At 44.1% G+C, this 16,334-nt stretch overlaps 2 protein-coding genes across 3 annotated transcripts; one reads left to right on the forward strand and one right to left on the reverse strand.

The window, feature by feature from the left end:
- Positions 1-1,518: 1,518 nt before the first annotated feature.
- itpa (inosine triphosphatase (nucleoside triphosphate pyrophosphatase)) lies at positions 1,519-5,789 on the reverse strand. The gene is made up of 8 exons (XM_029687018.2): positions 5,675-5,789; positions 4,442-4,499; positions 4,274-4,338; positions 4,090-4,163; positions 3,952-3,983; positions 3,571-3,683; positions 2,418-2,494; positions 1,519-2,211 (listed from the first exon to the last, which is right to left on the reverse strand). Exons 1-8 carry the CDS (start codon positions 5,735-5,737, stop codon positions 2,073-2,075), a joined length of 621 nt encoding a protein of 206 aa, XP_029542878.1. The 5' UTR covers positions 5,738-5,789; the 3' UTR covers positions 1,519-2,072.
- Positions 5,790-5,921: 132 nt separating this feature from the next.
- Positions 5,922-8,656, forward strand: LOC115145484 (eEF1A lysine and N-terminal methyltransferase-like). Of its 2 annotated transcripts, none has more exons than XM_029687019.2 (4): positions 5,922-6,344; positions 6,468-6,707; positions 8,058-8,229; positions 8,435-8,656. In XM_029687019.2, exons 1-4 carry the CDS (start codon positions 6,192-6,194, stop codon positions 8,518-8,520), a joined length of 651 nt encoding a protein of 216 aa, XP_029542879.2. In that variant the 5' UTR covers positions 5,922-6,191; the 3' UTR covers positions 8,521-8,656. The 2 variants fall into 2 exon arrangements, with proteins under 2 accessions (XP_029542879.2, XP_029542881.2); XM_029687021.2 differs by having other exon boundaries at positions 8,061-8,229.
- The last annotated feature ends 7,678 nt before the right edge of the window (positions 8,657-16,334 follow it).

Below are 16,334 nucleotides of genomic sequence, written 5' to 3' on the forward strand. Positions count from 1 at the left end.
CTGCCGTGTAGAAAATAGTAAAAAATAAAGAAAAACCCTTGAATGAGTAAGTATGTCCAAACTTTTGACTGGTACTGTATATATATATATATACAGTGAGGGGAAAAAGTATTTGATCCCCTGCTGATTTTGTACGTTTACCCACTGACAAAGAAATGATCAGTCTACAATTTTAGGTTTTACCTACAATGGTAGGTTTATTTGAACAGTGAGAGACAGAATAACAACAAAAAAATCCAGAAAAACGCATGTCAAAAATGTTATAAATTGATTTGCATTTTAATGAGGGAAATAGGTATTTGACCCCTCTGCAAAACATGACTTAGTACTTGGTGGCAAAACCCTTGTTGGCAATCACAGAGGTCAGACGTTTCTTGTAGTTGGCCACCAGGTTTGCACACATCTCAGGAGGGATTTTGTCCCACTCCTCTTTCCAGATCTTCTCCAAGTCATTAAGGTTTTGAGGCTAACGTTTGGCAACTTGAACCTTCAGCTCCCTCCACAGATTTTCTATGGGAGTAAGGTCTGGAGACTGGCTAGGCCACTCCAGGACCTTAATGTGCTTCTTCTTGAGCCACTCCTTTGTTGCCTTGGCTTGTCATGCTGGAATACCCATCCACGACCCATTTTCAATGCACTGGCTGAGGGAAGGAGGTTCTCACCCAAGATTTGACGGTACATGGTCCAGTCCATCGTCCCTTTGATGCAGTGTAGTTGTCCTGTCCCCTTAGCAGAAAAACACCCTCAAAGCATCATGTTTTCACCTCCATGTTTGACGGTGGGGGTGGTGTTCTTGGGGTCATAGGCAGCATTCCTCCTCCTCCAAACAGGGCGAGTTGAGTTGATGCCAAAGAGCTCCATTTTGGTCTCATCTAACCACAACACTTTCACCCAGTTGTCCTCTGAATCATTCAGATGTTCATTGGCAAACTTCAGACGGGCATGTATATGTGCTTTCTTGAGCAGGGGGACCTTGCGGGCGCTGCAGGATTTCAGTCATTCACGGCGTAGTGTGTTACCAATTCTTTTCTTGGTGACTATGGTCCCAGCTGCCTTGAGATCATTGACAAGATCCTCCCGTGTAGTTCTGGGCTGATTCCTCACCGTTCTCATGATCATTGCAACTCCACGAGGAGAGATCTTGCATGGGGCCCCAGGCAGAGGGAGATTGACAATTCTTTTGTGTTTCTTCCATTTGCGAATAATCGCACCAACTGTTGTCACCTTCTCACCAAGCTGCTTGGCGATGGTCTTGTAGCCCATTCCAGCCTTATGTAGGTCTACAATCTTGTCCCTGACATCCTTGGAGAGCTCTTTGGTATTGGCCATGGTGGAGAGTTTGGAATTTGATTGATTGCTTCTGTGGACAGGTGTCTTTTATACAGGTAACAAGCTGAGATTAGGAGCACTCCCTTTAAGAGTGACTAAGAGCAAAAGACTAAGAAATGGGGAGTGGAAATGTGACAAACAGGAGAGAAAACATTGAGTTACTACATTAAAGGAGATCAAACTCAGAAAGACAGAACATTTGTGGTTTATTATACACTCCTCTTGGGGCACTCCACACACTCACAGAGTCTGCCTCTCACAAATCACAAATACTGTTGTCTTGGCTTGGGGACTGCACTTTAGAAAGCAGAAAGTCTTGAACTAGAACCACATTTTGGTTCATAAAACCCACATAATCCAGATTTGATGAGCTCTATCAGTTTGAGAAAAGCAGATTCAGTGTTCAATACAAGCGACTTGGCTCTGAACAGAGAATAAACCAAATCCTTCTTTTTTGATAAGGTACAAAAACGACTTATTTAAGACAAATGATGGAGGACGGAGTGTGGTCTAAAGCTTTGGCAGATGAGGTTGGAACTTGCTGACCTGTGTGGAACTGTCTAATCTGCACAAGTTTGTCCCCGTCTGATTGGTTAGCTGAGTCCTGACTGTTTGTTGAGCGATTGGTCAGAGTAGGTAGAAATTGCCTCTAACCACGGATACAGAGAGTCAGATAGGTTTTGTATCCCCCTGATGGTAAAGGTTAAGAATGGGGGTAGGGTTGTCTGACCCTAGATCAGTGGTTAGTCGTTCTGTTTCTTCTTCTTGGTGTCTGGCATGCCATTGTCGTTGGCCTGAGAGGAGAAGTGTTCGGACATGGCTGCCAGGGCTCGGTACCGATGGGATATTGTGTTCTTCACCTCCTTAGGTAGCTCAGCATAACTACAGTGACCAGAAAGAGAATGAGAGAGACAACAATAAATGAGCTGGCAATAATCACTTTCATTCATTTTCTTCTTACTGATGTTGTCAATACATAAAACAGACATCTACTGCCCCCCAGTGGTAGAGTAGGAGAGTAATAAAGGAGTAATAAAGTGTGATACGTAAACACAGACTCCTGCGAGTAAAATAAAAGTCCTGCTTACGTTTTGTCAAATCCGTCTGGTTGGAAACAGGGGTCCCATCCAAAGTCTCTGGGGCCTCTAGGCTCTACAATGTGCCCCTATACAGTTAGGGGGAAAAATACATGTTTATCAAAGCAAGCATGCAGAGTTAGTGTGGCTCAGTTGTAAGAGCATGGTGCTTGCAATGCCAAGGTTGTGGGTTCGATTCCCACGGGGACCTGTACGAAGAATTACGAAAAACTATGCAGTCGCTCTGGGTAACGTCAGTAAGACCAAGGAGCTGATCGTGGAGTGTTCTCTTTGCTTCCGCATGGCAAGCGGTACCAGAGCATAAAAGTCTGACACCAACAGGCTCCTGAACAGCGTCTAGCCATAGCCCATCCAACTACCTCATCCCCATACTGTTATTTATTTTATTTATCTTGCTCCTTTGCACCCCAGTATCTCTACTTGCACATTCATCTTCTGCACATCTATCACTCCAGTGTTTAATTGTTATATTGTAATTACTTAGCCACCATGGCCTATTTATTGCCTTACCTCCCTTATCCTACCTCATTTGCACACACTGTATATAGACTTTTTCTACTGTATTATTGACTGTATGTTTGTTTATTCCATGTGTAACTGTGTTGTTGTATGTGTCGAACTGCTTTTCTTTATTTTGACCAGGTCGCAGTTGTAAATGAGGACTTGTTCTCAACTAGCCTAACTGGTTAAATAAAGGTGTTCTCAACTAGCCTACCTGGTTAAATAAAGGTGTTCTCAACTAGCCTACCTGGTTAAATAAAGGTGAAATAAAATAAAAATAAGACTGCTGAAATTTGGTCAAAAATCTTTCATCTGTTGTAATGGCAAGGTATATTATCGGATGAATGTGTTATTAATTTTCCTGACACAAGAACACGCCAGTTGATCAGAATATATCATGGAGTATCAGAAATGGCTGTCTGTCTAGACAGAAAAATACTTTGAAGTCAGATTTTGCAGTAAAATAAATGACGTAGTTACTGCGTTTTGACTTTGTAGGGCAGTGTACATATTTGTGTATGTTATTTTTGGTTCTACATTGATATTGATTACTGCATTGTTGGGTTTGGAGCTTGTAAGAAAGGCATTTTACTGCACCTGTGCGCGTTACATAAAAACTTTACATTTGAAACTATATTCTGACCTCAGTTATCCCTCTGAAGAGTTGTACTGGCTCCTCTTTCCCTGGACAGAAGGCAAAGGTACACAGAGCCCAGGCTGACTTATCTTCAAACCCAGCCAACATCTTATACAGACCTGGATAGAGGGAGGGACGGTGACACAAACTCAGGAGGTTGGTGGCACCTTAATTGGGGAGGACTGGCACGTGGTAATAGCTGGATCGGAATAGTATCAAATACATCAAACATATGGTTTCCATGGTTTCCATGTGTTTGATGCCATTCCATTTGCTCCGTTCCAGCCAGTATTATGAGCCGTCCTCCCCTCAGAAGCCTCCACTGCACACTCAAACATTACATTTAAGTAACTGTACTCATTCATTCACAGATGAATCATGATTTACCTTCAGGCCTAAGTTTATCCAGGAACCATTTTCTACACACACACAAAACAAAACAAAAAATACATTTTCAATAAATGTATTGTCATATTAGAGAATGCGACCACAGGCTCCACAGAGAGGTTATAGAGGCCTACTCACATGTAGGGTCCTGGTAGACCTCCCAAAGCTCTGAAACAGAGACAGGTGTCCTCCACGATGACTGGTCCATCAACCTGAGAGAATTGACACAGACAAACCAGGTCAGATGAGCATTTATACACGTATCTCTAATCCAGACCTCATTACAACAGCACACATAAAAGAACAGCCCACAATGACACACCTGTTTTACTGCTTCCTTACACTTCTGTATAGAGATCTCGTCTGGTTCCCCCTGGTATTCAGGCACTGAGAAAGATGGACAGTAATTTAGTCCCACATGAAGACTTAACAGAGATTTATTGATTAGGTATACATCTATCTCGTCATTCCATTGAGATAGTTAACTCACAGTCAATCTTCTTGGACACTAGTTTGTAGGGAAACCCGTCCCCCAAGATCTGAATCACCTGGTTAGACAAAGAACAGCAGTCTTTTATGATGGCATGAACTTGTGAGTTGGTCTACAGTGTTATGTGTAAGGCAGGGACGGGCAACTTGCCCCCCCCCTCTTTCCCTCCTGCAGATCAATTCCATCCCACCCCCCCAAAATGAGGATGATGATTTTCTATGAACCCAGCTGGGGTCCCAACTTACTGTTTAGAGTTAGCATAGTAGAATACACAAGGTGCAATAAAAAAAAATGTGATTGTGCATCAGCAGTTTCTCTCTTATGTCAGTCGCTCAATTAGCCCATGTCGGTGAACATTTTTTAGATTGGTAAATTAGTCTAGCGTCCATTTATACTATTTATACTTGAAGTAATCATGGTCGAATTACAGACACATTGATTTTGTTAGTCACTTTCACTCAGATATCATATTAAAAACTGCAAACATTTATATCCACCCTATAGCAAAATGTGTACAATTGCAGGAAATTAGCTGTAAAACTGCACATTTTTCTCCTCGTCCAATGACGAAATGTAAATGTTTGGCTCGCAGGTTGGGGATGTGTGCCACCCCAACAACATTTTGCGTAGGGCCCCTATAAGGCTAGGGCATGGATGTGGGTAGGCAGACCCGCAATCCACTGTAGCCCCTCCCCTACTGGTTCGATCCTGCTGTATCACAACCGGCCGTGATCGGGCGTCCCATAGGGCGGCGCACAATTGACCCAGCGCCGTCCGGGTTAGGGGAGGTTTTGGCCGAGGTAGGCCTTCATTGTAAAATAAGAATATGTTCTTAACGGACTTTCCTAGTTAAATAAAATGAGAAGTTCTGATTTTTTGTGCCACCCACCCCCATCAAAGTTGCCCATCCCTGGTATAAAGGCTTGGATGACACCTGCTGGTATGGTGCTATATTGTTAAACATGCAGGACTCCAATAACCCAGTTCATGTTATACAGTTAATGTGTACAAGCTATTGACGTAGCCTCTAAAATGAGATGAATTATATATCAAAACATTTGATCTCAGCATGTGTAATCTAAAACTTGGCCACCACCACATTTACCCCTGTCAGACTTCCATTCTGTCAGGAGTCGGCCGGAACCTCTAATAAACAGCTCACTTTCGAACGTTTCAATGTTCATTCCGGGCCATTTCTACGGGGAATAATAATTTATCTGAAGCATTCCCCACCTCTTCTAGTTTCTTTGCGTTTCCAGTCACGAAGACAACGGATCTCCCCACTGGAATAGCCATGCTGAGGCCTCTTGATGTCTGGAAGATAATCACGAACTGACCAGAACACGCCGCACCGCAAAGACATCCGGCACTGTATCAGCCAATGACAGGCCACTGCCAAGAATCCTAGCAAATCAGGGTAAGGCTAGGAACTCCGCCTATTCAGCGCTATCCAATCGGAATGTTGTTGTGTACAGCTGGAAATCATGTCCGGGTGAACATACCATGTCGGGAAGACGGCAAACTAAAATGCAAACTAAAATGCAACCATTTATATTTAGAGAACGGCATATTTTGGACAAAATGACGATACCAACAGTTGCTATCCGTAACTTAGTAAGTTAACAGTTATGATATCCTGCAAGTGACTGAATCTTAGCTTGTTTAAAGCTATTTGAAAGTTGCCTTACATGTTAGTTTGTTGAAGTAGCCTACAGAGATACACCAGGATACACCTTGCTACCTAGTGACAATGAGTCTTCTAACTCGCACTACCGAGGGGTTCAGCTCCACTGAGTACTGGGAACGCTTCTTCAAGAAGAGAGGAGAGACGGCTTTTGACTGGTATGGAGACAACAACAAACTCTGTGGCATGCTGCTCAAATACATCAAACCTCGGGATAAGGTGACAACCTAGGCTTACACCAAAGGCACCCTACACATCTGTGGCACCACTTTTACGTCCTGAACCTGAAATCCATGTACAAGACATTACTTCTATTTGTCTCTCACTTGTCTCGTCTCCCAGATCTTGGTGGTGGGCTGTGGTAACTCTGAGCTGAGTGAGCATCTGTATGATGTCGGCTACAGACATCTGACCAACATTGACATCAGTGAGACGGTGGTGAATCACCTGACCTTCCAGAAGGTGGATGCCACACAGACCCCCAATGAGGACAGAAGCTACCAAGCTACGCTGGACAAGGGGACACTGGACGCCATGGCCTCCCAGGAGGAGGGGGTTCTAGCTGGGAGGATACTGGCTGAGGTGGGCTGGGGGTGTGAGGATGTTGAGTTGTTAGACAGGGATTATAACATCAAATCAAATGTACTTATATAGCCCTTCTTACATCAGCTGATATCTCAAAGTGATGTACAGAAACCCAGCCTAAAACCTCCAAAAGCAAGCAATGCAGATGTAGAAGCACGGCTTTAACAGGGCTTTAACCAAAGCCAGCAGCCCTGCACATAGAGTTGCACTCCAGGAGTGTTGTCTGTTAGTAATATGTGTCCCAAAGCTGAGGGAGTGAAAAGGATCAATGGTGTAGGGGCTAATTTGACCCTCTATAGCTACTTCCATTGAACCAGCATGCATGCAGACTAGAGCGAAGTGCGATCCCGATACGTACCACGATATGTTTGGAGTTTGCGCAATTTAATATAAAAGAATAGACGCGTGTCTAACTACATAAAAAGTGCATTTGTTTGTTTGATTTCGAGGTGTGACACGTAACAAGTGAAATCCCTCCCGAAATTAAATGTTTAGCGGCTACTGAGGTTTATCTTATTAAACAACATGGGGAATGTGTTAATATGAATTTAATGCTTTTTTATTATTTCAATGTGGAACATAATTGCCTCATTCATGTCACGACTGTGTCCCGAAGTTGAAGGGTTTATTGATCTCCTTGCCACTCTGCAAGTCACCTTGGAGTTTCGTCAGCAACACGTGACAACGGAGGGCCCGCCGAATGAGTTGGTAGGGTTGAGGGGTTGTTTGGGTTTGACAGTAAACCTTGCTCTTCCTGTGTCAACCCCCACAGTGCCTCAGGGCGGAGAGTCTGATTGGCTGTATGGCTCAGCTGAGGGTCGTGGCCAACTAGCAGCTAGCGCTAACTAAAGGTGACTGGTTGTCATGCCGATGCATAGGGACCAGGAGTATACGGACACGCAACCTGTCCAATCAGAGCTCTCACCCTCCCATGGGGATGGAACTCTCTATTGTCTCCCCCTTATTCCTTCAACCGTTTTCCCCCTTTCTCCATCCCTGGCCCCGTCCCTCTCCCTGTATGTGTTCCGTTCCTGTCGAAGGGAAGTGAGCTAGGTTGGAGGGAGGTAGTGAGTCGTGGTAACAGTGTTCTGAGTGGTCAGTACTCTGTAGAGGACGTGAGAGGAGAGGTTGGTCATCTCAACTGCAGACTAGTGTTCCTGTTTAATGAAGGACTGGTCCAGTCAGAGAGCTGCCTCACTGACCCAACAACCACAGATTCTCTCGCTCTCTCGTGTAATCGAGTCTTGGTTTTCTGAGCTATATCTACTCTCACACTCTCTCACGCACACAGTGTTTTGATTACTTAATGCCTGAGTTCTGTGGCTAATATTTTTTGACATTGACCAGCAGCCTCCACTCAGAAGAAGAGCAGAAGGAAAGCCCTCTGCCCCTCCCCCTGTGCCCTCACAGACACCAGGTGGCACCCTGGCGGTGGATAAGGGCTTGGTCTGTTGTGCCCACCACAGGGTCATGGTGGCTGGCCTTGCCATACTAGGGGTGGGCTCCAACCACAACAAAGGTAGGTGTGTCTGCAAGTCAATCACTTCGTGCCTATCCACACACACCTGCCAAACACCAGTCTGTGTTTGACACTTTTTCTCAAATGTAATTTTATTTGCCTGCAGGAATTTGTCACTTGACACTTCAGGTCTGATGAATCAGCTAAATGTATTCTGTCTGTCATGTCTCCTCGAACCTCTGTCTGTCCCACCTTCCCTCTCTAGACGTCCTAGTGTCAGTGCTCCTGGTGGGGCTGGGTGGAGGAGGGCTGGAGCTGGACCCTGCAGTGCTGAACCTGAAGGTTGCATGAGGAGAGGAGGATGAGAAGAGGGGACCTTGTGAACAAGTATCATGATCTCATACTTTACTGTATACAAAATAAAAACATGTACAGATGTAGTTTATTCTAACACTATCAATCAAGTAAAGAATGTTTTATTCTCAAACTTCTCTCTGGTGTTTATTGATGATGAACCCTGCAGTGATTTTCTCAGGATTACAGTTGCTTTTGAAACAATTGTATTTTCTATCAGACTTGAACTATCTCAAATATGTTACACAGATGCCACCCCTTCTGATTTTATTCTGCAGTCCCTCACACACTCTCTCTCACTGCTGCAGAGTGCAGCAGTGTTATTTACAGTAGATGAATCTTGCAGCATGTTCACAGTATCTCTGCGAGTTGGGTGCATTGAAAGGTGGGATTTATAACCCTGGACTTGAGGCGGGAATATTTTCTGTCTGTCAAGCCAAACTAATACTATAATTTGCTATCTGTTCCTTTGGAGTGAATGGACGTGCAAACTGCCTTTGGGAACTCAGTCGCAGATTTTTGCGTATTTACAGAGAGAGAAGCCCTTTAGCTGGGTTTCCACTAGATAGCACAGCCACAGTCAAAATGGCTGTATCGTACAAATGTATGAAAAACATTTAACCTTATTTCGGGTTAGGCATACGGTTAGTAGTGTGGTTAAGGTTAGGTTTAAAATCAGATTTTATGAAGATAAATTGTAGAAATGGGCGGGGTTTATGACTGTAACGACCCGTTGACGTTAGCTGCCTGTCAGATGAATCGAACTGTTATCGAATTGTTGCTTAGAACTGAACCGAACCAGAACTAAAGTCCACCGGAGGAAATGTTATCTTCGCGATTATCTCTTTGACTTTTAGGGACTGACTTTTTGAACAATAGGCTATATATAAACACGATGTAACTTGCTGGACGGACGTTTGGGTCCGGCTTGGGCGCGCGGTGACTGGACCAGTGTTAGTTGCCAACTAATTGGACTGGAGTCACTACTTGACAGTAGGTAAAGTAATCAGCAATACAAGGCAAAAATGACAACTTGCAAAACAAATAAAAATATCAATAATTGCTAGGTATACAAACGTTATATTTGTGTTTTAGTGGCATGCGGACTGGGCAGTTGGCTAACATTAATAAACTTCACTCAGCACTTGAAGTAGCTTTTAAATTTAGCTAAATTCCTTGCACTTTTTGTTGTCAGCTAACGTTAGCTATCAATCTTGAAACTATCCCAATAACATTCAAATGTTTCTCTTTGACTGTCTTCATCTTTTTTCAGCTTTACCCGAACCATAGTGTTTGGATGGTGTTGTGTGTGCAGGTGGTTGAAAGTTGGATGGACAGCTCCGTCACGATGGGCAACCAGGTGATGGAGGAGCTCATCCCCTTGGTCAACAGGTTGCAGGACGCCTTCAGCACCATGGACCAGAGCTGCAACCTGGACCTGTCACATATAGCTGTAGTTGGCAGCCAGAGCGCAGGCAAGAGCTCATTCTTGGAGAACTTTGTTGGCAGGTATAGTATTCTAATATAGGGATCAACAACACATCAGATAAACCATCCATAATGTTATTCAATAATCGGTTACTCAGATGCTGTCTGTTTTGAGTTTGGTAGAGATTCAGGAGCACCGAGATCTTCTGCACAGATTCTGCCTGACAGTAAATCTCAGAAAGACCAAAATATTGGTGTTCCAAAAAAGGTCCAGTCGCCAGGACCACAAATAAAAGTTCCATCTAGACACCGTTGCCCTAGAGCACACAAAAAACTATACATACCTTGGCCTAAACATCAGCGCCACAGGTCACTTCCACAAAGCTGTGAACGATCTGAGAGACAAGGCAAGAAGGGCCTTCTATGCCATCAAAAGGAACATAAAATTCAACATACCAATTAGGATCTGACTAAAAATACTTGAATCAGTTATAGAACCCATTGCCCTCTATGGTTGTGAGGTCTGGGGTCCGCTCACCAACCAAGAATTCACAAAATGGGACAAACACCAAATTAAGAGACTGCATGCAGAATTCTGCAAAAATATCCTCTATGTACAACGTAAAACACCAAATAATGCATGCAGAGCAGAATTAGGCCGATACCCACTAATGATCAAAATCCAGAAAAGAGACGTTAAATTCTACAACCACCTCAAAGGAAGCGATTTCCAAACCTTCCATAACAAAGCCATCACCTCACCTACAGAGAGATTAACCTGGAGAAGAGTCCCCTAAGCAAGCTGGTCCTGGGGCTCTGTTCACAAACACAAACAGACCCTACAGAGCCTCAGGACAGCAACACAATTAGACCCAACCAAATCATGAGAAAACAAAAAGATAATTACTTGACACATTGGTAAGACTTAACAAAAAAACAGCAAACTAAAATGCTATTTGGCCCTAAACAGAGAGTACACAGTGGCAGAATACCTGACCATTGTGACTGACCCAAACTTAAGGAAAGCTTTGACTATGTACAGACTCAGTGAGCATAGCCTTGCTATTGAGAAAGGCCGCCGTAGGCAGACCTGGCTCTCAAGAGAAGACTGGCTATGTGCACACTGGCAAAAAAATGAGGTGGAAACTTAGCTGCACTTCCTAACCTCCTGCCAAATGTATGACCATATTAGAGACACATATTTCCCTCAGATTACACAAATCCACAAAGAATTCAAAAACAAGCATGATTTTGATAAACTCCCATATCTACTGGGTGAAATACCACAGTGTGCCATCACAGCAGCAAGAGTTGTGACCTGTTGCCACAAGAAAAGGGCAACCGGTGAAGAACAAACAATTGTAAATACAACCCATATTTATGTTTATTTATTTCCCCTTTTGTACTCTAACCATTTGCACATAGTTACAACACTGTATATATACATAATACGACATTTGTAATGTCTTTATTTGAATGTTTAATGTTTAGTGTTCATTTTTAATGTTTATTTCACTTTTGTATATTATCTACTTCACTTGTTTTGGAAATGTTAACATATGTTTCCCTTGCCAATGAAGCCCCTTGAATTGAATGGAATTGAATGATTCATGGCTCCCAACAGTTGAGCTCTCCAAATGAATGCACATGGCAGACAGACAGCCTCTCCTATTCAGTGAGGGCTGGCATGGATTGTTTACTAAACCCTATGCCAATGTAGTTGTGTTTGTGAATCAGAGCTTTCTCGGTAGTAGTCAGTCACCTACCAATAATGAGTTCAGTTATGCGACAATAGGCATGATGCTTAACGAGTGTTTTCAGAGCAGATGTGCAGATATGAGACTATGACACAATTTCTCACTCTCTCTTTCTCTCGCTCTCTTAGTATGGTTGGTATGGAATACTGAAGTATGGATACCTGAAATGGCTTTATGACAGTAGTGATGATGTCTGTGTGACAGTGACCAGCACTTGGTCACTTATTAACCAGGAGCCCTGGTCAAAAGTATTGTACTAAATAGGGAATAGGGTGCCGTTTGGGATGCAATCACTGACTTAATGTCTGATGCCTGAATCCAGCTGTTTCTCCAGCCCTGAGTGTCAGTCCTTGCTTCCTGCAGGCGTGTTGTCACAGCTGGATTATAAATGGTAGGATACTATAAAATAAACTTTGAAGCAAGACAACAGGAAAATGGTGGCACCTTGAATTTGGAATAAAAGACTAGAAATAAGTGATTTCGCCCATTATTTCTTTGTAGAGTTTATACTGTAGCCTGAGTGGGGGAGAAAGGAAGACTAGCGGTTAAGAGCGTTGGGCCAGTATCCGAAAGGTCGCAGGGCCTCTGCTTAATGACTCAAATGTAAATGTAATGTCAAATGAGTGTGGGGTCATTTTGACATTGAGATTTAGATGTATTTTATAGTTGCCTCAGCAGGGCTGTTAGACATGTTTCAGCTTCCACTGTTGTGTTTATACCCGCTCTTGTCTTTTAACACTAGAACCCCCTGGCCTTTCAGCATATCAGTACCCCGGGCCTTTCAGCATATCAGTACCCCGGGCCTTTCAGCATATCAGTACCCCGGGCCTTTCAGCATATCAGTACCCCGGGCCTTTCAGCATATCAGTACCCCTGGCCTTTCAGCATATCAGTACCCGGGCCTTTCAGCATATCAGTACCCCTGGCCTTTCAGCATATCAGTACCCGGCCTTTCAGCATATCAGTACCCGGCCTTTCAGCATATCAGTACCCGGGCCTTTCAGCATATCAGTACCCCGGGCCTTTCAGCATATCAGTACCCCTGGCCTTTCAGCATATCAGTACCCCGGGCCTTTCAGCATATCAGTACCCCTGGCCTTTCAGCATATCAGTACCCCTGGCCTTTCAGCATATCAGTACCCCTGGCCTTTCAGCATATCAGTACCCCTGGCCTTTCAGCATATCAGTACCCCTGGCCTTTCAGCATATCAGTACCCCTGGCCTTTCAGCATATCAGTACCCGGGCCTTTCAGCATATCAGTACCCTGGCCTTTCAGCATATCAGTACCCCTGGCCTTTCAGCATATCAGTACCCCTGGCCTTTCAGCATATCAGTACCCCTGGCCTTTCAGCATATCAGTACCCCTGGCCTTTCAGCATATCAGTACCCCTGGCCTTTCAGCATATCAGTACCCCTGGCCTTTCAGCATATCAGTACCCCGGGCCTTTCAGCATATCAGTACCCCTGGCCTTTCAGCATATCAGTACCCCTGGCCTTTCAGCATATCAGTACCCCTGGCCTTTCAGCATATCAGTACCCCTGGCCTTTCAGCATATCAGTACCCCGGGCGTCACCTTTAGCATATGCATCAGATGCATTTCAACCCGCAAGGTGCACAAACATGCTTGATAAATACATGCTTGATAAGTAGTTCATAAACTATAGTAAGGGATTAATTGCATGAAGAAATATTTATGGAAATATATCAATAAAAAAAAAGAGTTGTTTGTTTAGATAGAGACAAGGATATGTTTTGTATAATTCTTCAAAGTCCTAGAAAAGACACAGGCCTAAAGCCTAGTTATTTCTCTTACAATAAAAACATTAGTGTGATTTATTTGATCAACTTTTTTGTAGATACGATTAGTAATAGTAAATAATAAAGTCCAGTTACAGCTTCTTTTGACAAAGTAGAAACCAAAAAATATATAATAATAGAACCAGCCAGCTACACAGGTGAAATGATTTGCCGTATGTACAATTGTAAAGGATGAATTGCATAAAGAAATATTTGTGGAAATATATTCATGACAAGATATTTAAAAAAAAAACATTTGTTGATTGTATCGGACACTGTTTTGTGCCTTAACGCATTAATCAATCGTCTCTTGTCTTTATGCTTAGGGTCCACAGTCAGCACATAGCTTCGGGCTTTGTGTAAGCAAGCCCCACAAACAAATCGATTGCACCACACATAGTTTATGAGCCTTGTTTTGTGTACACCTGCCGACTTGACATTGTGTCTTGTTTATGCCAGAGTGGGAGCTGTGGTGCTTGGGTGCATGCACGCGCGCACACACACACACACACACACACAAAACACACACACACACACACACACACACACACACACACACACACACACACACACAACACACAAAAAAAAGGCTAAAAGCAACACATTGCAGGGTCCAACAATAACAATGACCCACTTGCCTGGGGCCAGTAAAAACATGTCGGGCCAGTGGATCTCGTCAGGCACTGGCCCGACCTGGCCAGTAACTTCTCAGCACATTTGGCATTCCAGTTCGACATTAACATCCTCTGTCGCAGTCTGCCAGAGAAAACTGCGGGTGCCGCGTCGCGGTCAGCACCGCATTGTTCACAGCACTGCATTGTTCGATTTGGATGAGGATTTCTACTTCAATGAGCTTTCTTCTTAAATTGACATACTTCTCATCCTGGAACCGGCCCAAACCCCAATACTCGAAGAAGGAAGAGGCGACATTATAGAGGCTGACGTTTGGGATACCTGACAAGACTACATCGGCGAGTGTATTAACCACCTCTACCCTCCGTTCTATTGGTGAACGTGCAATCACTGGAGAATAAACTGGACGAGCTCCGTTCGAGACTTTCCTATTCACGTGATCTGAAGAACTGTAATATCCTATATTTCTTTGTTAACAACAGCTGGTGTGCAATCTCTAATTAAGGATGTCTCGAGGGTCTGCTCACCTCATGATAAGGTGTAGACCATGCTATTTACCAAGAGAGTTTTCATTTGTAAGTCGCTCTGGATAAGAGCGTCTGCTAAATGACTTAAATGTAAATGTAAATGTAAATCTATATTTTTCGTAGCTGTCTACTTACCACCACAAACCGATCCTGGCACTAAGAGCGCACTCAACAAGCTGTATAGGGCCGTAAGCAAAGTAGGAAATGCTCACCCAGAGGCGACGCTCCTAGTGACCGTTATTTTTAATGCAGGAAGACTGAAATCTGACTTACCTAATTTCTACCAGCATGTCACCTGTGCAAATAGAGGTGAAGAAACTCTAAATCAACTTTACTCCACACACAGAGACATATCAAAGCTCTCGCTCGCCCTCCATTTGGAAAAATCTGACCATAACTCTATCCTCCTGATTCCTAATTATAGGCAAAACCAGGAAGTACCAGTGATGCGCTCAATACAGAAGTGATCCGCTACAGGACTTTTTCCGCTATCAGTGACTGGAAGGTGTTCCGGGAATTATCTGATGGCATTGAGGAGTTTACCGGCTTCATTAATAAGTGCATTGATGATATCATTGATGATATATGTGAGGGGAACGGCACCTCAGTACCTCCAGGCTCTGATCAGGCCCTACACCCAAACAAGGGCACTGCGTTCATCCACCTCTGGCCTGCTCACTCCCTACCACTGAGGAAGTACCCGCGCAAAACTGTTCAATGGTGGAACAAACTCCCCTCACGACGCCAGGACAGCGGAGTCAATCACCACCTTCCGGAGACACCTTCTTTCAGGAATACCTAGGATAGGATAAAGTAATCCTTCTCAATTTAGATGCACTATTGTAAAGTGGCTGTTCCACTGGATGTCTTAAGGTGAACGCACCAATTTGTAAGTCGCTCTGGATAAGAGCGTCTGCTAAATGACTTAAATGTAAATGTAAATATATCATCCCCACAGTGACCGTACGTACATATCCCAACCAGAAGCCAGGGATTACAAGCAACATCTGCACTGAGCTAAGGGTAGAGCTGCCGCTTTCAAGTAGCGGGACACATTATAATAAATCCCTCTACACCCTTCGACGGACTATCAAACAGGCATTTACAGGACTAAGATCAAATCCTACTACACGGGCTCTGACGCTTGTCGGATGTGGCAGGGCTTGCAAACTATCATGGATTACAAAGGGAAACCCAGCAATGAGCTGCCTAGTGACACAAGGCTACAAGAGGAACAGATCCACAGATAACGCAATCTTTATTGCACGCAACATTAACCATTGCCACCTGCACAAAAGGAACACATATGTGAGAATACTGTTCATCGACTCAACGTTCAACACCACAGTGCCCTCCAAGACCCTGGGACTGAACACCTCCCTCTGCATTGGATCCTGGACGTCCTGACGGGACGCCCCCAGGTGGTGAGGGTAGGGAACAACAAATCCGCCACGCTGACCCTCAACACGGGGGTGCCTCAGGGGTGCTTAGTCCCCTCCTTTACTCCCTGTTCACCCACGATTACATGGCCGCTCACAACCCCAAACACCATCATTAAGTTTACCGACAACACGACGGTGGTAGGCCTGATCACGACAACGATGAGACAGTCTATAGGCAGGAGGTCACACTGCCAGGACAACAACCACTCACTCAACGTCATCAAG

Source organism: Oncorhynchus nerka, linkage group LG17 (assembly GCF_034236695.1).
Source record: "Oncorhynchus nerka isolate Pitt River linkage group LG17, Oner_Uvic_2.0, whole genome shotgun sequence".
Classification (NCBI taxonomy): Eukaryota; Metazoa; Chordata; class Actinopteri; order Salmoniformes; family Salmonidae; genus Oncorhynchus; species Oncorhynchus nerka.

Excerpts from the sequence above, each read along its gene's own strand:
- itpa (XM_029687018.2), bottom strand. The coding sequence starts at position 5,737 with ATGGCTATTCCAGTGGGGAGATCCGTTGTCTTCGTGACTGGAAACGCA. Across the intron at positions 4,339-4,441 it reads AGTGTCCAAGAAGATTGACT|TGCCTGAATACCAGGGGGAA; the intron begins GTGAGTTAACTA and ends CATCTTTCTCAG. Across the intron at positions 2,212-2,417 it reads CCAGACGGATTTGACAAAAC|TTATGCTGAGCTACCTAAGG; the intron begins GTAAGCAGGACT and ends TGGTCACTGTAG.
- LOC115145484 (XM_029687019.2), top strand. The coding sequence starts at position 6,192 with ATGAGTCTTCTAACTCGCACTACCGAGGGGTTCAGCTCCACTGAGTAC. Across the intron at positions 6,345-6,467 it reads ACATCAAACCTCGGGATAAG|ATCTTGGTGGTGGGCTGTGG; the intron begins GTGACAACCTAG and ends CTCGTCTCCCAG. Across the intron at positions 8,230-8,434 it reads GGGCTCCAACCACAACAAAG|ACGTCCTAGTGTCAGTGCTC; the intron begins GTAGGTGTGTCT and ends TTCCCTCTCTAG.